The sequence below is a fragment of the Rhinoderma darwinii genome, chromosome 13, assembly GCF_050947455.1.
Source record: "Rhinoderma darwinii isolate aRhiDar2 chromosome 13, aRhiDar2.hap1, whole genome shotgun sequence".
NCBI lineage: Eukaryota > Metazoa > Chordata > Amphibia > Anura > Rhinodermatidae > Rhinoderma > Rhinoderma darwinii.
This window is the reverse complement of record NC_134699.1, coordinates 7,158,951-7,174,983: the sequence shown is the minus strand read 5'-3', so window position 1 is coordinate 7,174,983 and position 16,033 is coordinate 7,158,951. Positions and strand designations below refer to the sequence as shown.

The 16,033-nt window shown below is 45.5% G+C and overlaps 1 protein-coding gene across 1 annotated transcript in view; it reads right to left on the bottom strand.

Moving 5' to 3' along the window:
• Window positions 1-1,535: 1,535 nt before the first annotated feature.
• Window positions 1,536-16,033, bottom strand: part of RTEL1 (regulator of telomere elongation helicase 1) — a 43,953-nt gene continuing 29,455 nt past the window's right edge. Inside the window, exons 23-31 of the mRNA XM_075846221.1 lie at window positions 13,777-13,900; window positions 12,932-13,094; window positions 12,417-12,568; window positions 12,244-12,339; window positions 10,794-10,998; window positions 7,833-7,955; window positions 7,650-7,745; window positions 2,818-3,039; window positions 1,536-1,780 (exon numbers count right to left, since the gene is read on the bottom strand). Coding sequence (XP_075702336.1) covers window positions 1,536-1,780; window positions 2,818-3,039; window positions 7,650-7,745; window positions 7,833-7,955; window positions 10,794-10,998; window positions 12,244-12,339; window positions 12,417-12,568; window positions 12,932-13,094; window positions 13,777-13,900 — 1,426 coding nt within the window. The remainder of the gene's footprint in view (window positions 1,781-2,817; window positions 3,040-7,649; window positions 7,746-7,832; window positions 7,956-10,793; window positions 10,999-12,243; window positions 12,340-12,416; window positions 12,569-12,931; window positions 13,095-13,776; window positions 13,901-16,033) is intronic.

Sequence of the window (16,033 nt, the reverse complement as noted above, 5' to 3'; positions counted from 1 at the left end):
TGACAAATGCGCTTAGTTAGGCAGTGATATGGGAGCAGGGATTTATCGCTGCATATGTGGGTAGATTTGCCATTTAGGAGTCTGAGAAAGCTGGGTGGCAACCTGGTACTGCTCGTGGCAGACATCATGGTGGTCACCCAGCTTTCTAAGAGTCCTGCATGACAAGTGCGCTTAGTTAGGCAGTGATATGGGAGCAGGGATTTATCGCTGCATAATTGGGTAGATTTGCCATTTAGGAGTCTGAGAAAGACGGGTGACAACCTGGTACTGCTCATGGCAGACATCATGGTGGTCACCCAGCTTTCTAAGAGTCCTGCATGACAAATGTGCTTAGTTAGGCAGTGATATGGGGACAGGGGATTTATTGCTGCATATGTGGGTAGATTTGCCATTTAGGAGCCTGGGAAAGCTGGGTGACAACCTGGTACTGCTCAAGGCAGACATCATGGTGACCACCCAGCTTTCCCTGTAACAGGAAGAGCTTGGAAATAGTGACAGAAGAGGATGACTCCGCACTTATTTCCCTTTTGTTTTTTTATTATTTTAGATGTCATGTGACACAGGCTCATGTTCAATCGGGGGGAAAAAAACAAAAAACATGCACTTCCGAACGCCTTTTATATTCCAAGTCTATATCGCAATGACGGATTGTGTAATTCCCCCAGATCATCCGTAAATAAAGCCAAATCATCGTATAATGGACAGTTCCACATCGTTACTATATACTTAGTATCAATTCCTCATTACTCTCAAGATAACTGCTTGCAGATAGTGAATGGGAACTTTATCTTTACATCCAGAGGCTGAAAATCTGTACAAACCCAATACTTCTCACAGCTGAGGGTTTGCTACAATTGTATCTAGTCTAGACAATCCTCTGTGAACTATATACATTCTCAACGCAAACCTCTACTCTGTCCTGATAATTTGTTACAATGTATCAGTGCAGGTAAAATGCATCACTCCAGAGTCCAAGATGTTCAGCTCACAGAGGACTGGATGCAAATATAGCAAACCCTCAGCTGTGAGAAGTGTTACGTCTGTACTGGTTTCCAGCCTCTGGATATAAATAAGAATGTTCCCATTCACTGACAGTAAGCAGAGAAAATGCCCTAACTGCATGTTTTAGGTTGAGCTCAGCCACCGCCAGGCGGACTCTTTGGCGCCCACCAAGGCGGACTCTTTGGCGCCCACCAAGGCGGACTCTTTGGCGCCCACCAAGGCGGACTCTTTGGCGCCCACCAAGGCGGACTCTTTGGCGCCCACCAAGGCGGACTCTTTGGCGCCCACCAAGGCGGACTCTTTGGCGCCCACCAAGGCGGACTCTTTGGAGCCCACCAAGGCGGACTCTTTGGAGCCCACCAAGGTGGACTCTTTGGAGCCCACCAAGGCGGACTCTTTGGCGCCCACCAAGGCGGACTCTTTTGAGCCTGGGCGCCCGCCAGGTGGACTATTCGGCGCCTGGACGCCCCCCCAGGCGGACTCTTCGGCGCCTCCACCCACATTCAACCACTGTATCCATTTCATCTCCGGTACTACCCTTGGCTAAGAACATCCCCACCTTGTGACTGGTCAGTTGGTCTGTCTCCATCATGGTCGGCTGGTCCTTCGGGTCCGTCTTGTCCACCGGTGCTGCAGACTACTGGGGGTGCCGGACACTTCCCATCACTACAAGGAGCCTGGCTCTTGGGTTTTCTATAGTTGCAGCTTTCTCCGGTCAATTCCTCGCACAGCTGGTTAAATTTCTTCTTATGAGGAACACGGATAAATCGATGGAACTCTATATGAATGAGGGAAATATAATACAGGTCAGGGTTCAGCCTCTAGAGAACCTACATTTATAGGAGGGAATAGCAAATATAGCAATCCCCTAATAGCAGCGGGGGAATCACAGGAGTCCGTATCTGCAGCACCATAGGCAGAATACAGGCTACTGTAACAGATATGACCTCGTCCTGCTCTATTATGGCCGTCCTCCTGCTCAGTACAGATATATAGGACAGCAGAACAAGCCATACACGGCACGTCACAAGTGACATGTCGTATACCCGGAAAAGAATTGAAGATCAACACAGCGGCCAGAGAGTGACGTCACCCGTCAGGTACCCCACGGCGGGATCTGGAAACGGGGCCACTTTGGAAAATGTAAGTAGATTACAAATGTATTTACATTAATTTATTACAAGCATTAACACAAAGTCATTAAATCTCGGACAACCCCTTTAAGGGGGTTTTTACACTGGCCGATTATCGTGCGTTCATATAACGCTCGTTGCTGATAATTGCGCTGTGTAAACAAGGGAACGATCAGCAGAGGAACGAGCAAACGCCGGATCATCTGCTGATCGTATCATTTTCAAAAAGCAAAACATTATCGTTGTCGGCAGCGCATCTTGGCGTGGAAACAGGGAGACGCGCTGCCGGCATGATAATGATGTATGGGGGCGAGCGATGGGAGTAACGAGCGCTCGTTCCCATCCATAGCTCCGCGTGACAGGAGCAAACGAGCGCCGATCAACCATGTCTCGTTGATTGGCGTTTGCTGCACCGGCCGATTGTCGGCCGGTGTAAAAGGCCCTTGAGGCCTCATGCACACGACCGTGCCTGTAATCACTGTCTGCGATTACAAGCCTAATGCTTATGTGTCAGTGTTAAATCAACCTGGTGACAGATACGCCGGGAAGCCAATGGGAACTTGTAAGTGATATTGCAGAAGTAATTCCATTATATTAGGGAATAACCATATAAGCGATTGTCTCATTCCACAAAGATGCTTCAATCCGGACCAGTATTGCTCCCCCTCGCGGGCCTCCTCACCTCTCAGTAAGACGTAATGCTCCGGCTCCTCCGTCAGCAGCGCTGCGATCTCACACACCATTGCGTCATAATCGTCCGTTTTCTTATAGGAGGTGAGAGCCGCGGAGAATCGCTGGAAGGAAGAAGGACCCAAGGCTTCCTTCACCCGCTTCAGGTAAGCAGACACCTGCGCTTGCTGCTCTGTATTACGAGGTGGAGCGACGCTGTAATTACTCGCCGGAGCTGGAGAGTAAAAAGAAACCAGCAATTAACACTAATTATATCCTTCAGTAAATTACCAATATCAGACGACACGTCCAAAGATTAGGGTAGGGACACACGTAGCGGCGACCTGTGCGGCCGCAAACCGCATATTTTACGGCAAATCAGCGCGGTTTTCAAATGATTGTAATGTCCGCGTGTTTCGATTTCGGCCGCACAGGGACCGCTACGTGTCCCCCCACCCTTGTGTTGTCCTCTTATGTCAGCCACTCTTCCTGCTGGCTATACATTACAGTTGTAATAGAAATGGTCACCCAGCTTTCCAGGTATCCTGAATGGTTACTAATCTACTCATCTCTATCATAGCAATTTATGGAAAAGCTGGGTGACCAGAAAAATGGCCACTATTACTCAGCTTTCCTAGTATCCTGAATGTAAAATCTGCCTGGATATGCATTACTACATCCTCCCTACTAATTACTAGACAGGTTTTGCAAGTGAGGAGTGTTGGAAAGCCGGGTGTTGGAGCCGCCATGGCGGCCATGCTGATCCTCACCCAGCTTTCCAGGAAGCAACAGAACAAAAATGCTGCAATGAGTTTATTTTTGGAGCGAAGTGCACATCAAAGAGCAAAGGAATTAAACAGGAGCTCAAATATTTGCACTATTTCCTCCCCTCCCTTGTAAAACACTTACACCCTGTACGAGTGGATGCTATATACAAAAAAAAAAATATTCTCTTAAAGGAACAGTACAAAAAAAACAGGGAGAAAATAGAGTGTGGGCTTAGTGTCGCTTTAAAGGGGTACTCCAGGTGTGAATAATTTATTCGGGACCAGTGATAGTATATTGTATGATAGACTTTGATTACTGGTATCTCTATGAGCCGCGTGTCCGACTGATGTATCGAGCGGTCATGAAAATGGTGACACACGGTCAGCGCCCCCAATGATCACCCCCTGCCACCAGCTGTATTCTGTGGGGGAACCAGCCAGCGCGTGTTTCATTTTCCAGCAGCGCCACCACAGGAGAAATGAAGCATTACGCAATTCCCACCAAAATCATTGGGTTGGCTGTGTAAAGCATGGTGGCGCCCAGTCCTCCGGAGTAAGAGACCCCACTAATAACTTTCTATCAATTCTCTAATAGGATATCTGACAAAGGAATTTCTAAACCAGGTCAATTCCTTTCATGTTGGAGCCACCATGGCGATCAGATGATTTTGAAGGGGAAGGTGGGACCAACCACACATTTTTTTTTCTGCAGCGCACTCTGCAGGAGAAATGTAGTATTACATGGCAGCCATTTAGATAGTGAGGGGGTCCTGAGCTGGTGAACCCTCCTCTATGAAATCCATATATATTAACAATATATATAGACCCGGATTGCTTTTAGGAGACATTCCCCTTTAGCAAGCTGCATGTCCTACTATACGGAGGATACTCTGCAACGTAGCCATCAGCTGCCTGCGTGTAGGTTTATGACTGATCATCGAAATGAAGGGTCTGCATCGGTCCAGCGACCACCATATCCACTTCATTGTGTACCCAAGCACAGCGCCATAAATACAAGTGTGGCTGCGCCTGGTATTGCAGCTGAGCACCATTGACCTGAAGTGGAGTGAGCTGCAGTACCAGTCACCCCTGCGGACGAGTCTAAACAATGAAGGTGATCGACGGGGAATCCTGATGACCTTTCCTAAGGATAGGCCATTAATTACTCCTGGAAAGTCCCTTTAAGTGACGTCAGCAGCCTTTGTGGGTTGTTGTGTGTGCAGCAGTCTCATTCTCTTAAAAAACAAAACAAAGCGGTAACTCCCAGATACATCCCAAAATCTCTAAATAAATATCAGCTAATTCAGGAGTCAATGTCTGGCATCAATAGGCACGTATGACAAAACTAGCGCGTGACTGCAAGACGCGGCCTCGTGAGTCACTGGGACGAATCATTCAGTTTCATTGCAGAAAAGGAAATGCAATGTCACGGGACGCCGAAAAACGCTGCAGGGCACGAGCGTCACAAGAGCATTCCAAAACTCGAAGAAAAAAAAAACCGGCTAAATATAGTCAATCCGATGCTACACCCTCATCACGTCACCTCAGCGGGAAAAGCACACGAACGGCAGGAACTCTGGGACTTGTGCTATAGTTGTATTATCCAGGGACGAAAACGCGTTATTTCTTATATAAAACCGTAGACTGACGAGTTCTGCAACTTTCTAATGTACTTTGCGTTTTAATTCTTCACCTTTTTCAAGATCTCTGCTTGCTGTTTGTAAATGGGAAATGTTTTGTTTGTTGTTTAAAGCGGTCCTGATCACGAGCATTTAATACACGGCTGCAGGGATCGTTACAATGGTGATCTCTGATACATTGTAACGAGCAGTGCACCGGTGCCATGAAAGAGCACGGGAGATTTACATATAACTTTTGTTGCATGTAATTGTTTTAGAGGGAGGGGGCTCCCTCTCTCACCCCACTGGCATCCTGCGATGCAATCGCGGGGTGTCAAAGGTTTCTATGGCAGCCGGGGGACTAACAAAGGCCCCCAAGGTCTGCGTCTAGTGATTGCCTGTCAGTTTAACACTGACAGGCAATAATACACTGCAATACAGAAGCATTGCCGTGTTTTATAAAAGCGATCAAAAGATCGCATAGTGAAGTCCCCTAGTGGGACTAAAAAAAAAAACTAAAAAAAAAAGTTAAAAAAGTTGAATAAAGTTAGAAATAAATAAATAAAAGTCCCAAGTAAAAAAAAATCAAAAATTGTTACCCTTACAAAATACTTTATTGTGAAAAAAGTACACATATTTGGTATCGCCGCGTCCGTAACGACGCCAACTGTAATACAATGACATTATTTAACACGCACGGTGAACGCCGTAAAAACTAAAATAAAAAACAACACCAGAATTGCTGTTTTCTGTGTATGCTGCTTTAAAAAAAAATGTGATAAAAAGTGATCAAAGAGTCGCACGTATCCAAAATGGTACCAATAAAAACTACACGTCGTCCCGTAAAAAACCAGCCCTCATACAGCTAGGTCAGCAAAAAAATAAAAAAGTTATGGCTACTAAAATATGGCGACACAAAAACAAATAATTTTGAAAAAAAAAGTGTTTACTGTGTAAAAGTAGTAAAACATAAAAAAAAACGGTATCGATATGGTATCGCCGCAATCGTAACGACCCGCTGAATACAGTTATGTTATTTATACCACGCGGTAAACGGCGTAAATTTAAGACACAAAAAAGAATGGCGAAATTTCAGGTTTTTTTTTTACACGCCCCCACCAAAAAAAGTCAATCAATAAATTCTATGTCCCCCAAAAAATGGTGCCATTAAAAAATACAACTTGTCCCGGAAAAAAACAAGTCCTCGTACAGCGATGTCGACGGAAAAATAAAAAAAAGTTATAGCTCTTTGAACGCGACGATGGAAAAAACGTAAAAAATGGCTTGCTCATTAAAGGTTTAAAATACCTTTGGTATTAAGGGGTTAAGATGGGATTACTAAGAAATGGGACCGAAAATGAAAACAATTTTTCTGCCAAGTCACAATCACAGCTCATTCTACTTCCCAGTATTCGTAATTAACATCAGACGTGGCACGCGCAAATTGTGGTCGCGCAGTCACACCCCAGACGCCCCATCGTCATGAATGTCGCTTCATAGTTCCTCATTTATTAGAGAACGGACTGTGGTCGCCCCTCCTCCTTACCTGTGACATTTTCACTCCGGTGACACACGAGGGATGCAAATGAAGGGACAATAAAAAAAATGACGTCTGTAAAATAGCGCTACTTCTCTTTTTTTTTTTTAAGTTTCCACGATTGTTTAAAGGGCAACTCCACCCACTGTATTTACACAGGGAGGTCATTTACATCCATATGCAAAAGGCGCATTGGGGGGGGGTGATAAAATTTTTCCCATACTTTACTGTTTCCGTAACTCCCATAATGGAGAAAGCCGCGTGCACGAGCGACCCTCTGACCACTAGTCCCTGGCTGGAGTCGGCAGCTAGCGGCCGCCTCACCGCCCGTTCTTGATATAGGCTGGGACCCGCATCTATCTGACATCCTGTGGGTATAACCCTTTACTATATATTCAGGCCTTGTTCACACAGTGCAGATTTTCATGCATTTTTTTTATGCAAAACCAGAATCAGATCCAAGGAGACCTATAAGACCTTCCTTTATATATTTCTTCTGTTCAGGTTCCTGATTTTGGAGGAAAAAAAAATACATGCAAAATCTGCACTGTGTGAACAAGACCTTAGAGCGGCCGGAGCCCCATTTTCATATGACAGCGCTCCAAACCCTCTGTATAGATATAGAGGTACATAATAATTTTGCTTACCTGTAGCCACCACTAGGGGCAGCTATTCCCATTATCTAGCAGATCACTATTATTCCCCCATTATTGTATCTGGTTGATCACGATTTCTTTGTTTTCCGGTTTTATCAGAGATACGAGATATTTCAGGTCAGCGTGTTTTGCTTGCTCTTCGATTAGGATGCCAAAAGTACAAACAGGTGATGAAGGTCAGCACGGCGCGGTCATTTCACAAAACAGAATGCAGGACTTTTGAGAAATAATTTCCATAGGTGACAACAGCAACATAAGATTCATACCTTTCAGTGATTGAGAACTTAAGTGCCCCCCTCCGTGGTTCAAGTGCTCAGAGGAGCTCTCCGAAAAAGTCACTCTGGGGTCAGCAGTAGCTTGTGCTGAAGAGAACATGGAAATACAAGATGAAATATTGAATATTTAATAAAAAATTGGTTAAAAAAAAAATACAAGTATAGAGATCTGACCCTTCTCACGCTCGGTCCGTGGTATACTGTGCTCTGGTTTAAATCCACACCCGCTTCCTGTGAACTCTGTGCACGCCAAATCAAACTCTTTCTTGTGGTGGGGTCTAATAAACTGGTAAAACCCTGAAAAAAATAGAAAGAAAGAAATACTAAAAAAGAGTGGTCAAAAAGGTCACACAAAAAAAGGGGCAGGGCATAGTTGGCGCCAGGTGAATAGGAGTAGTAAGTAGAGGGAAAGGGCATAGTTGGCGCCAGGTGAATAGGAGTCGTAACTAGAGGTTTCCCTCTACATACGACTCCGATTCACCTGGCGCCAACTATGCCCTTTCCCTCTACATAGTTGGCGCCAGGTGAATAGGAGGAGTCGTAAGTAGAGGGAAAGGGCATAGTTGGCGCCAGGTGAATAGGAGTAGTAACCAAAGGTAAAGGGCATAAGTTGGTGTCAGATGTATAAGAGCAGTAAGCAGAATGAAAGGGCATAGTTGGTGCCAGGAAAATAGAAGTAGTAAGTAGAGGGACAGGGCACAGTTGGTGCCAGGTTAATAGAAGTAGTAAGCGGAAGGACAGGGTATAGTTGGTGCCAGGTGAATAGGAGTAGTAAGTAGAGGGACAGGGCACAGTTGGTGCCAGGTTAATAGAAGTAGTAAGCGGAAGGACAGGGTATAGTTGGTGCCAGGTGAATAGGAGTAGTAACCAAAGGGAAAGGGCATAAGTTGGTGTCAGATGTATAAGAGCAGTAAGCAGAATGAAAGGGTATAGTTGGTGCCAGGAAAATAGAAGTAGTAAGTAGAGTGAAAGGGCAAAGTTGGTGCCAGGTGAATAGGAGTAGTAACCAAAGGGAAAGGGCATAAGTTGATAAGAGCAGTAAGCAGAATGAAAGGGCATAGTTGGTGCCAGGAAAATAGAAGTAGTAAGTAGAGGGACAGGGCACAGTTGCTACCAAGTGAGTAGTAAGCAAAAGGAAAGGGTATAGTTTGTGCCAGATGTAGAGAAGAATAAAGGGAGGGGTAGGGCACAGTTGCTGCTTGGTGAATAGAAGTAGTAAGTGGAAGGAAAGGGCATACTTGGTGCCAGATGTATAGGAGATATAAGTAGAGAGGCAGGGCATAATTGATGTCAGGTGAATAGAAGTAGTAACCGAAGGGAAAGGGCGTAGGAATAGTAACGGAAGAGGCAGGGAATACTTGTTGCCAAGTAAATAGGCGTAGCGGAGGGGCAGGACAAAGCTGGTGCCTTGTGAATTGGAGTAATGAGGAGAGGTTTGAGCGTAATTGGTGGCAGGTGCACTAAAAAAAATTGACTCCCTATTTTCCAGTTTTATGAATACAGGCTGCAGTGTAAAGGATGGAGGTTTTTGATTTGGCTACATCCAGGCACGTGGATCAGTATTGTAACTCTTAGGCCTCATTTACACGAGCGTGTGCGTATTGCGCACGCAAAAAACACGGCGTTTTGCGTGCGCAAAAGGCACTTAACAGCTCCGTGTGTCATCAGCGTACGATGCGCGGCTGCGAGATTTTCGCGCAGCCGCCATCATTATGACACTCCGTTTGGATGCTTGTAAACAGAAAAGCACGTGGTGCTTTTCTGTTTGCATTCAGAGTTTGACAGCTGTTGCGCGAATCACGCGCGTCCCACGGAAGTGCTTCCGTGTGGCGCGCGTGATTTTCACGCACCCATTGACTTCAATGGGTGCGTGATGCGCGAACAGCGCACAAATATAGGACATGTCGTGAGTTTTTTTTTCAGCGGACTCACGCTAAGCAAAACTCACGGACTGTCTGCACGGCCCAATAGACTAATATAGGTTGCGTCGCACGCACGTATATCACGCTCGTGTAAACGAGGCCTTATTTCGTTTTTTAAGAAGAATACAAACAAACCATGCCAGCTTACCACACGTCACACGTGTATTATGGGGTCTCTGTGTAATACCGTAGTAGGTCTAGAATAGAAGAGACTGTTTACATACAGATACGACCCTGGACGTAGCCATGGAAACCAGATAGAAAACCTCTAGTGTTTACACTGCCGGCTGCATGTGGAAAACGGCAGAATAGAATCAAATTACAAAGTCACTTCTCCTATTTTATGACAACACAACTTTATTTATAAAACGGGTTAGAACTAATTTAAAGAGAAGCGGTCGGTATAAATTTAGCATTTCAGACTAAACATGACATCTTGATGTGTCACCTACTTATCTAAAAAAAAAAAAAAAACATAGATAGAAGGACAGGTTGTGCAAATTTATATTTTATGACGGTCATTCACAGGGTGCGCTCAACCCGTAGCTATTTAAAGAGAAGCCGTCAGCTCTCCTGACATGTCTATTTTAGTAAATAATTGTATTTCCTATGACATCAAAATTCTAGAATATTGTATTTCATTGTATTGTGCTATTCCTCTATTATTCCTCCTGGAAATGTTACCAATCCCTTTACAATAGGCTGTGTAATACACACTCTGGCATGGTCAGCACAGATTTGACAGTGTGTACGGACACTCCCCATTGACAAGAGGAATGGTAACGCCCAGTTGTTAATGGAAACCTACATTTCCAGGAAGAATAACAGAGGAACAGCACACCTCAGAGTTTTACCAATAAAAGCTCATAGATATTATATTGAGAATACAAAAATTCACTAAAACATACATGACAAACCCCATTTAAAGGGGTAGTCCAGGATTAGAAAAACATGGCTGTTTTCTTTAAAAAAATAAATAAAAATGCCACACCTGTCCACAGGTTGCATGTGGTATTGCAGCTCAACACCATTCACTTCAGTAGAGCGGAGCTGCAGTACCAGACACAACCTTTGGTCAGGCGTGGCGCTGTTTCTGGAAGAAAGCCGCCATGATTGTAGGGTAAATCTGAAAAATGCTAATGCCAAACATGTCTAATGACAGCGGCAGATGGGCCTACACCTGGTGGGGTGTGCAGGCAGCAGAGGACCTCACCTCTCATAAGGACGTGCTTTCCAGGTTCCTGGCAGAAGAGACTGCACAATTTTGAAATGAGGGTCTTCAAGTCATCACTTATCTTGTACTCTGTCGACGCCGCCACGAAGAGTTTGTAGCTCTCCTGACTGAGACATTGCTTGACGGACAGCATGAACATGGACGCGCTGCCCAACTTCTTGCTAGGAGAACCATCTTCCAGAGTCTGTGCAATGAGAATAAGATTAGGGGGTCAGCTGAGAAATCAAAGCCGCCCTCTGGTTTTAGTTAAAAAAATTTTAGCAAATTTTTGTATTACGCACCGCTGGGAGATCAGGGGTCCCCAGACCCCCCCATACTAGGGGAGGTGGCCGTCAGCAGCAGCATAATACTGCCATAGACTAAATAGAGGTGGCCACGGATGTACAAGTTTGCTTTGCGCTTTCCAAAAGGCCCATAGACTTGAATGGAGAGAGACGCACACCCCCCTCTCCATCCAGTCTATGGCCGCCTCAGCTGATGGAACCGGGTCAGGGGACCGCGGTCTTAGTGGTGGGATCCACATCCATCCTTAAAGTGTAACTAAACGTTCAACAAACTTCTGACATGTCAAAGTGACATGTCAGAAGTTTTGATTGGTGGGGGTCCGAGCACTGAGACCCCCACCAATCGCTAAAACCAAGCGGCAGGAGTGATCGTGTGAGCGCTCAGCTGCTTCATCTGTTTGGCTTTTTCCGGAAAGCCGATGTATCGGAGTACGAGCTCATAGACTTTCTATCGAGCCTGTACTCCGATACATTGATTTCCGGAAAAAGCCGAATAGAAACTAAGCGGCTGAGCGCTCACACGAACGCTTCTGCAACTTCGTTTTAGCGATTGGTGGGGGTCTCCGCGCTCGGACCCCCACCAATCAAAACTTCTGACATGTCACAAGTTTGTCCAACGTTTAATTACACTTTATGACTGGGAGATTCCTTTAAAGGGTAACTAAACTTTCAGAAACCTTCTGACATGTCATAGTGACATGTCAGAAGTTTTGATCGGTGGGAGTCCGAGCACGGAGACCCCCACCGATCGCTGAAACGAATCGGCAGAAGCGCTCGGGTGAGCTGCTTAGTTTCTGATCGTCTTTTCTCAGAAAGCCGAGCAGTTGGTGTACGGGTTCATAGACTTCCGAGAAAAGCCAATCAGAAACCAAGCAGCTCAACGCTCACCCAAGCACTTCTGCTGCTTCGTTCTAGCGATTGGTGGGGGTCTCAGTGCTCGGACCCCCGCCGATCAAAACTTCTGACATGTCACTATGACGTCAGAAGTTTTTGGAAGGTTTATTTACCCTTTAAGGATAGGGGTCGACTTTGAAATGAAGGCTTATGAACGGAATTTAACCCCACTAATGCCTACATGCCCATGACGGAGGTTTGGGCTGCCCCATATATGGGATCTACCATGAAATGATATAAAACAGACATACCCGGTTCTGGACAATCTTAATCTTCTTCTTGTTCCCCCTCTGCTCCTCGCTCAGCCTCTTGTCATTTTGCAAAGACAGCGTCGAAAGACGAGTGATCTGTAACGGAAAGACAAGTCACATCGGGCGCGGAAGACAAAGTAACTCCTCGACGCTAACAAAGTCGGCAGCGTCACCTTATCAGAGTTGTGCTCTCCTTGCAGTCTCTTCTCGCTGTGATCCAACGCATCCAATAACCCAGCCGGGCGCCGAGCAGCGACATCAATATTCTCCTCGTACCCTTCACAGAAATCAGAGATGGCGCCGGACTGGGTCTCCATTCCACCCCCTAAGGTCACACATATGAAGGTTTTTATAGAGATATTCCAGCAGGCCTCCCCCCCCCCATAGATTGCAGCTTTAGATGCAGCTCAAGGGGGTTGGGTTGGTCTGTTCATCCAGAGCTTCCCAGTTCATGCATAATGTTGGAACTACAAAAGTGTAGTCATGTTAAACGTACGCCGGTAAAACTGCAATACCAGACACAGCCTATGGCAAGAGTGGCGCGATTTTTGAAAGAAAAGCAAACCCTTTTTTTCTAATCTCAGACACCCCCTTTTCTTCACACAAGCGGATACCCCTCAGGGACTTCTAGGCAATTCAGTTATCCCTGTACGCTCCACAAAGATATGGCTGCAATGATAATACTCACCTCCCTCTCTTTTCCTTTTCAAGCTGGGTACATGAGAGTCTAGGGATTTCGCTTTCTTTAGGTTTTCTCGTATTCTAGAAGACTGGGAGTGAGCCGGGGAGTCGGAGACTGACACACAATAGCCCTTTTCTTTCTGAGCGGCTCGTGGCACAGGAGGCGGCATCTGCGAAGCGATAAAACTGGGTGAAGATGAATGAAGTCTATGAAAAAGGTCAGATGTTGGAGCCTAGAGGGCTAGGAAGTAAGCTACATAGGTCCATAGACCTATTTAATGCTGCGTCAGTAAACCATTCACATATTTCTGACTATTATCGGGATTGTCCTGTTTTAAGATGTAAAGGATTTATTTTTCAAATTTTAATATTTCAAAAACATCCTCAGTCGCCAAAAAATCCATCTAGTGTAAAACATAAGGAGGAGGGAGATGCAGCTGCAATTTCAGTGAAAGAGGGAGACAGAGAAGGTGGGGCTTCAGAGAAGACATATGATTGGCCCAGAGCACACAGGACACTTTTAAAGGGTAACAACTTTTTAAAAACTTGTGACATGTCAGAAGATTTGATTGGTGGGGGTCCAAGCACTGAGACCCCTACCGATCGCTAAAACTCAGGCAAGTGAAACGCGTGGTTGAGTGCTGCGCCGCTTCGTTTCTGATCGGCTTTTCACAGATGGCATTGCTCTGCCATCCCACAGTACCACTATTGCCCCTTTTGTACTGTGCCCTCCAACCCTCCACTTCAGAGGCCAGCACCCAAAAAAAGTTACGATGAATGACCAGAGAAGTAACGAATGTTGTATCATTTGCATGGTCGACGTCACCCCAGAACATATAGAGCAATACTCACGATCTTCTGGGCCACGCGGAAGAACTGCGATACATCACGTATTATATGTCCGAAATTATCATAGACATGGGTGTAAGGACGGACCCAAGAGGGAAGCTGAGCCCGAGAGTCGCTATTACTAAACCTGTGAATTAAAATACAAAAAATGTGCATCATACACCAGGCCAGGACATAATACATCACAAGAATATGTCAGATTTAGAATCCAAAGAACTGCTACATGTGTTATAAATCCTATTTGTTACCTAGTTATGCTCCAGGCTGCTAGTTCTATTGATTTCTATTAAAACCCAAGTAGGAGGAGAAGTTAGCTACTTCCTTCCTCACTGATGTCACCTCTGAACTTTTCAGCGTTCTGTATTTTTTTTCCAACAATCCTTACATGTTATAGACTCTGGTGGGATACGTACATGATGGAGAAATAAACACAAGGACACTCATACCAGATCATGTTTCACATTCTACAGGCAAAGATTCAATCAACATATCTGACAATCTGAACCGAGACTGATGGGGTAGGGTTTTCTCACTTTGATTGACTGACATGGAGAGCCAAGAGGGAGGCGGACATCGGTTCCTATGCGTGGCATGGTGACACAAAAAGCAGCCCCACGAGAGCCAATATGGCTGACAATGGTAGATGTCAGACAGCTACTTCCTGTTTCAGAAACTGAAGGCAGGAGAAGTGTGGAGCACCAAGAGCTGAGCACAGAAGAGAAATACGGATGCCAAAACACGCACACACTAATATAAGGGGTAATTACATTCACTTCTCAATAACCAAAGGGAAGGAGTGTGTGGCGAGTCAGAAAAACTGTAACTGGAGAACATCATAATCTCACTTCAACATGGCCGACAGTCATCCTGACCCATGTATGGCCGGCTAAACTCATGCAAAACTGTTAGACCTTATTCAGACGTCGTGTTCCGTCATATATATGGCCGACGGACGCCTTCCCATATATTTACAGGAAGGTGTCCGGGCCGTAGAAAGGCTCCGCAAAAGATAGAACATGTCCTATTTTTTTGCTTTTTACGGACCGTGCTCCCATATTTTATATGGGAGCTCGGCCCGCAAATACGGATGGCTGTCTGCGGCCGTCAGTGCCCGTAATCACGGACTGTGATTATTGGCACGGTCGTGTGCATGGGGCCTAACAGTTTTGATCAATTCTGGTTACATACGGTCAGGAACGGGACTTGTCATTTCCATATTACATCGGCTACTCACATTCTGTGGTTGAATGGTTCCTGGTTGGTCCAGAATATTTCCATGTGGCAATCGAAATTCTTTTTAGAATAATTTATACACGGCGAGAGAACGTTTTGAATACAGTGTTTTTATGATGACTTCACCAGGGTGCGGGTGTTTATTATAAACGGTTTATGAACTGTTGAGGTGAGTGAGTCAACGCCAGTGTATAGGGTAAAAAAGGTGAACTCGGTAGCAGGTTATGGGACAGTATAGAATTACGCAGGAGACGACATACCGTAATACGTCAGCTCCCTCTTACCGGTTGTTACAAAATAACAAAAATTGTCGCACGCCCATAAATATACAAACAGTGAATTTTCAGAGTGGATTTTCATTTCAAATGTCCTAAAAGATGGATGACAACCCTACGGCGGCGTTCTGGTGGCCATATTGGCGGTCACCCAGCTGTCCCAGAAACAGATATAACAATAGGACGATTTACTGCAATGTCAATATTTCTTTACGGGAAATTTTTTCGAGTCTAGACAAAAAAAAAATCCAACCAGGTCAGATTGTGAGTGACCGGGCAACTCGTTAACCCCCTCCCCCCCATACGGAAACATTGATGTCAAGGTACTGCAGCGATATTAGTGCAATCCACAGGTGAGCCCCAAAGCACGCTTGCCTAAAAGTTTGATTCATCAATGACATTGGTGGCAAATCACTAAGATGTGCCACCAATGCCTGGATGATGGGCATCCAGCCAATATGCATCCTCCCATCCGTGGTACGGTGTCTCCTCTCAACTTTTTCCGGGCAGCCGCATGTATATCACTTATTCCTACTCATGTAGTCCACAGTGCAATGCTGTGACCTGGCCGCCGTATTCCATACAAGTGACAGGGTTGGATGTCACTAATGCCGATCCGGCGCAGCCGCAGTGTGTGTGGTATTCAGTGTCCCCTATAAACTTGGGCCACAGATTAGCCTACAGAACAGCTAGAAAATGTCCATTGTGATTAAAAACGTCCGTGTGAACGGCCCCGTTGAAATACACGCGTC